This window comes from Salvelinus sp. IW2-2015, linkage group LG4q.1:29 (genome assembly GCF_002910315.2).
Source record: "Salvelinus sp. IW2-2015 linkage group LG4q.1:29, ASM291031v2, whole genome shotgun sequence".
NCBI classification, from domain to species: Eukaryota; Metazoa; Chordata; class Actinopteri; order Salmoniformes; family Salmonidae; genus Salvelinus; species Salvelinus sp. IW2-2015.
In genome coordinates, this window is record NC_036842.1 from 19349839 (window position 1) to 19355983 (window position 6145).

The window sequence follows — 6145 nt, forward strand, 5'->3', positions numbered from 1 at the left end:
GAATTTGTTCTTAATACATTGGCGCTCATACTGTAATAGATGTTGTATATGCATATGTATTTCTTCTCCAGCTCATTTTTTGGATTAACAACATGTAGCAAAGTGGACATACTGATATGACATACAATTCACAGCGAATTAAAATTCAGAGACATTATTTATTATTTCACCAGTTGGTTGTTTTATTTATTTTCAGCAATAACACCAAATGTATTTCTATTGTCTTTTTCGCTTGCTATCTTGGGAGATGCGTTTGAATTGTAAACAATGAAAATGATCAAATACATTTCAGAAAACTCCTGACAAGCAGTGTATGACCAGGAAAGGGCAGACCGTAGCCACCCTTCCTCATTTTTATAACAATACATGTCATCTTATAGCTTTGAGTCTCTCATATTTACATAGATACAGCCAGGTTCCAGCTCAATACAAGTGAAACCTCTTGTTTTTTTTCTTGTTTTTTCTTTATTTTCTTAAAGAATTATATGTACATCCTTAACCCCTAGCTGCCTGCTGCCAGGGTACACAGTTAGAATGACTTGCTTAATTCATGTATCTATTCTTGATTAATTACTTAAACTGTAAATCAACTTTATAGCAGAATTTTGCAACATAACTCTTACAAATAAAGTGTATAATACAGAGCTCAAGACATTGTCTTTCAGATAAAAATTTAAAAAAAGGAAAATAAACAAAAACATATTGCACTTAAAGTCAGGACAGCGGTGGACCTGGTTTGTGGTTAGGGGAAGGGAGAGCTTTCATCTGAGTGCAATGGGTGAAGCATCCAGCAAGATATCTAAATAAATAGGCAGACCTTTGTACAGGTGAAGCATTTATTTAATTTTTTATGTCTATGAAAAGAGCAACCTCCCAACAGTATTGCTCAGTATACTTATGGAGTGCAGGTTTGAACTTAAAACAATAAAAAAAAGACATTTTATGTGTAAAACAAAAATGAATAACAATAAAATCAAGCTTGGAAGCTTCATAGTCAAGTGCCTTAATGTCCTGAGAATGCTGCCTCGTTCAGTCTAGGTGGCGCTACAATGAATTCCTTATCAGAACACAGTCAAGTGTTACTTCTCTTTTTTCGATGGTCTTTGGAGACAGGCAGCAAGTCTTTTCGAGTTCGACTGCTTTTGCAGTTTTGGTCCGTTCCGTTGTTGGTATTTTTCCATCTTTCTCTCTCTCTCTTTTCCCTCTGTTTCTCAGTGTCTTTTCCTGTATTATTTGGATGAATGCGACAAGGTGAGACCCTGTGAGAGAGTGCTGAAAAGAACACATGCTGACTGTGCTTGAGAGAGTTGTGTACACCTTGAACAGAAAAAAAGATACAAAACCGGACAAAAAGCGGTTTTTCGTCCAGTCATCCAGACATTGATCCAGCTATCACGTTTCTCCTTTTTCTCGCAAGCCTGTTTGGAAATGGTCATGAATGCAATGTGAGACATTGAGAATCTAGGACAAAACAAACCTTTGCGTCGTACCAACAGCATTTGAACTGGCTCTAAAGGAGGAGGAGGATGGGGGTTGTAAAAAAAAAAGAAGGAAAATATCAACAAAAGCGCCAAAACAGTACCGGACTGTCTTCATGTCTGCGGAGGTTTCAGCACCCCATCCTTTCTACAGTACGTCCGGACAAACCAACGTATATCGTTATGAACCACAGAGAGTGATCAATTATCAATGAGAGTGATCAGAGAAGCGTCCAGCCGTCACATGACTTGACCAGCTGTCCTGACTGGGCTCTCCTCTCCATCCCTTCATCCATCCACCATCGGCCCGTCATCATGGTCGTTGTGTAAACAACATCCCCCTCAATGCCACAGCCTAGCTTGCTGTCTCTCTCACACCCAAATTATAGTGGGACAGGAAGATGGCAGAAACAAAACAAAACAGCGAACGTATAAAGAAAAATCAACCTCCCCCTGCTTTCAAGTCAATGTCTTCTCTCTTTCGTCGTCGTCTCTCACTTTCTCTCTCGATCTCTGTGTGTTTACGACGATGAGGAGGTGGACGTGGTGCTGGCCTTCTTCTGGTTGACTAAGTCCATGTAGAGTTCTGAGCGGAGGAAGCGGGGGTACGAGTCCTTCTCCATCAGGCCATATATCCTGCGCTGGGCCAGGTCGAAGCAGGAGCGCGTCACATTCTGAAGGTTGTCCTTGGTGTGCTCTCGGGTGTACGAGTCCAAGTTCACCTGAGAAAGGGAACGAGGGAAGGAGGGAAGGGAAGAAGCAGCAGAACAGGTTAGTTTCACTGCTACTGACAACTGGTTCAAGCTGTTGGGACTGATTTGTGATTTAAAGTTTCCACCCAGCTCTCCAGGTTTGAAACAAAAAGGGAAAGGGGAAAAGTGAGGGAGTATATTTGGTGCATGTCAGACGGCCAAAGAAAGCCAGTTTGTCTGGAATGATCTCACGTCCTCTCCAGCTCACTCATTCCCTTGTGGGAGCACCTTCTGACAGGCATTACACATTCATCACCTAACATCTTTAGCAGGGGAACAATGCTGAGGGGGCCTGCCAAAATCACTTATTTTTCTATTTACAGCAGGAACAAGTTCATTCATGGCCTAGTTTCTGCCAGGCAGGAGTTAGAAGCGGACATTCGTATAAAGGCTGAATCAAGACGAGTGAGGTTGGAATTAGAGAACACTATCTTAATTGATGGGCCGCTGACTAAGTCTTTTCCAGTAAGTCAAAGTAAACAATTTGGAAAATGGAAATGGAGAGCTCATTTAGGTATAAACATTGCCTAATGGCTGGAGAGGGTAAATGACAGTTTAATGGTATTTTCCGCCATCCCTTGTGGGTACGGGTCTGTGTTTGTATGGGGATTGCTGCTCACCTCTTTACAAGACTGGATGGCGATGTATTCAGCAAATACTTTCTTGGCTTTGGACGCCATCTTGGATTGCGACTTAATCTTTTTGTAATCCTCGCATGCTAGCCAGAATTCCAGATTCTCTTCGCTGAACTCTGTGCGCAGGAAAGCTCTGAACGCTGCCAGGCCATCTGAAAGGAAGATGAAAGACAGAGGTGTGGGTTAGTGGACGTGACTGGAGAGCCATGGCAACACAGCGGCATCTCTCTCAATGTGGGAGACTACCTAAAATAGCACAGTAGCCAAGTCCATTGAATCACGCTGTTAAAAAGGGGACTAAAGTCAGCATGCAGTCACCTCAAAAACACCTATCCAGTCACCTCCCATATGCAACAATTATCACCCCACTGACCCTACACTATACTCTGTTACTTTTTCCTGTCATTGACACCAGTAATTAGAATGCCTTTTTCAATGTCGTCTCTGAACAAAGAGAAGCCTTTCTTGTTCTAGGTGGGGTCAGTTTGCTTGTCAATACATTTCTGTTGCTTTGGCTATTGGGATTGGTGTTTTTAATTACTTAAGGAAAAGCCATCAGCAGGGTAAGAATAGCAGGAAGCAGATTCCCACCCTGCCTGGTTGCCCACACCTTTCCGTTTACATGAACCCCCCTGGGCAGATTACATTACACTAAGAGCAAAGGGAGGAAAAGAAAGGTATTCAAGTGTTGTTCCGCTAAGAGAGGGAGTTGAATAGGGATTTGAACAACCAACCCCACAGCACTCAGACCAAGGCCATGAATTATGGAAGCATATAAATATAGTAACACTACTCTGAAGCATTCTCTCTCCCTCTCTCTATCAGCCACCTAGCCTATAATCTGGTCGCTCTCCCCATACACTAATGCATGGTTCTATTCATCCACTGGGATTAGTGGGAGAGCTGCAGCAGAGTGCCCATTCACTGCAGGCGTGCAACAACTCATACACACACTGAATTCACATCGCAAAAGCAACAAGCACAAGCAAGGCATGCATGCTTAATGCACATCAATATGAGCATATTTCAATGTAAGACACCCCCCCCCCCCCCCCCCCAAACACATGCACATTGTTCCTTATTCATAATAATGCAATTTGTTTCCCATGCTTCAGTTCAACTTAAACCAGATCACATTGGACCTTATGGAATCAACATCCCGGATGGGTGGTGGTGTCTAGTCCTCTGTTTCATGAACGTTCTCATTTGTTAATTGTTCCTGTTTTAGCCCCTGGGCTTCGTTTGATTAAATGGGCTGGAAGAGAATTAGGGAAAGGAGAAAAGTGGATAACTGTTAGAATGAACGGGAAATCTCAATTGGTAAAAAAAAAGGGCAAACTTACATTTTTTGGCAGCAGTGTGTACCACATGAGATATCTGTTTATGATCCCGTATTCTTGACAATTGTATGACAGCTAATGTGTATGCCTCCTCCGGGGTGGGTGCAAATTCTCAAAGATGTGGCTAGCAGGGGATTTCCGTTAAATTGTTATGATTCTCATATGCGATAGTCCTCATATCGTTGCCGAAAGTTAAGAGTGTTAATGTTATCTTTCATTTCTATAGTGAAGTTGGTAACTGTTCGTGGTCTATGTTTCAAGGAAAAGTAATGTGTTGTGTTCTCAATGTTGCTGATCGTAATGTTATGGAGTTATGTTATGGAAACGTAAATGTTTTGGTGGTTCGTCGGATGGGTTGGTGAAAACGAGTAACTAGTTTGTTCATGTTATGTTACCGAAGATAGTAACTCTCTGTTGTTGGTGGTCTCTATCGTTAAATCTGAACAGTACGTTGATTATGCTTTTGTATGGATGTATGTTTTCTCTTGTATGTGGCATGTTGTTATGATCTATGAGTTCTTTGGAACATACTGTTTAGTTAAGGAGTCTGCATGTCATGTTGGTGGTTGTGTGAGACTAGTCGCTAATGCTGTTATTCTCAATCATTACTGTTAATTTCCTTTCTTCTTATTTGATACTCTAGTTATCATTTTGTGTTATTTGTCTTTTTTCTCATCGCTTTCTATGCTCTAGCTACTGATCGAGCAGCATGTCTGTGTGTGTAATGCTGTTTTGCATTGTTTGATTGCATAGCGAGGTGTGCTGAGACTGGATTGAGTGGAGCTGTTAGCTTTGTTTAGTTATCAATGTTACAACTGTCTAACTTCGACCCACGGGATAGTAATAAGATTACGTTCTCGCGTATATATCTGTTATATACTCCCTCGGTGGCGACAGAGTATACAGGATGTGTGTCTAGGGAATAGGGTGGATGGGACTAAGGACGCGGCCAATCGGGGCGAGGGTTTGAACTGAGGGTCCAACCCCGGGGCAGCTTTTGATGCCCGGTAATGGTTATGTTTATTGTTTTTGTGGAACGGTTCCTGTTTTGCATATCTATGTTATTCGCAATGCCCTCTGATAAGCAGGTAAAAATGTTATGGGATATACTCAAAACTATTCTGTTACTCCTCTTAAAAAACGAATGAGTATTGGCATATTAAGTCGATTATTTCCGTACATGTGGTACTAACAGAGGAGATCCGATTAATGGTAGTAGCGCTCCCAGGTTGATGATAGTAATGTTTGTTCATGTTTAAGAATGTAATTGTTAGTCTATCCACTTCTTGAACTTTAGTCTCTACTGAACAGTATGTTTATGAGTTTATTGTCATACTATTGAGGTGTAATCTAATGATAAATGATTTGCTATCATCAATGTTACGAATGTGATTATGCTCATGTTACTAGGGAAATAGTGTAACTGTATGCTGATCTTCGGTTCTCTGCTAGTACTGTTATGTCTCAATGTTCTTGATAGTAAGTTTAATGGTTATGTTTTCTGAACAGTATGTTTATTGTCTCATGTTTACTGAAAGTTAACTGTTTTCCTCCAGACTACTCGACGTAACTGTATGTTACGATGTTTGTGTACTGTTATGTTATGTTCTGGAACAGTAACTGTTATGTCTCTATGTTAGTGCTAGTAAACTGTTTGTCTCAGTTATGAACCGTAAACTGTTTTCTCATTGTTATGCGAACAGTAAATGTTATGTCTCATTAATGAATAGTAATGTTTTACTCTTGTTTATGACACTAGAATGTTTGTCCTCTATGTCTTGATAGTTGTTGTGTCATGTTATGAAACAGTACTGCTGTTCTGGTCTCATGTTTACATTTGAACTAACTGTTATGTTATGTTATTGATCGTATGTTTGATAGATTTCGATGGTTACTGGAAAGAGAGTATTATGACTCATGTTTTATGAACGTATGTTGTT

General features: G+C 40.8%; 1 protein-coding gene across 1 annotated transcript in view; it reads right to left on the reverse strand.

Annotated features, from left to right (window-relative positions):
- Positions 1-1217: 1217 nt before the first annotated feature.
- LOC111961596 (regulator of G-protein signaling 3) overlaps positions 1218-6145 on the reverse strand; it is a 5226-nt gene continuing 298 nt past the window's right edge. The window contains exons 2-3 of the mRNA XM_023983993.2: positions 2851-3017; positions 1218-2200 (exon numbers count right to left, since the gene is read on the reverse strand). Coding sequence (XP_023839761.2) covers positions 2000-2200; positions 2851-2910 — 261 coding nt within the window. The 5' untranslated portion in view covers positions 2911-3017 and the 3' untranslated portion in view covers positions 1218-1999. The remainder of the gene's footprint in view (positions 2201-2850; positions 3018-6145) is intronic.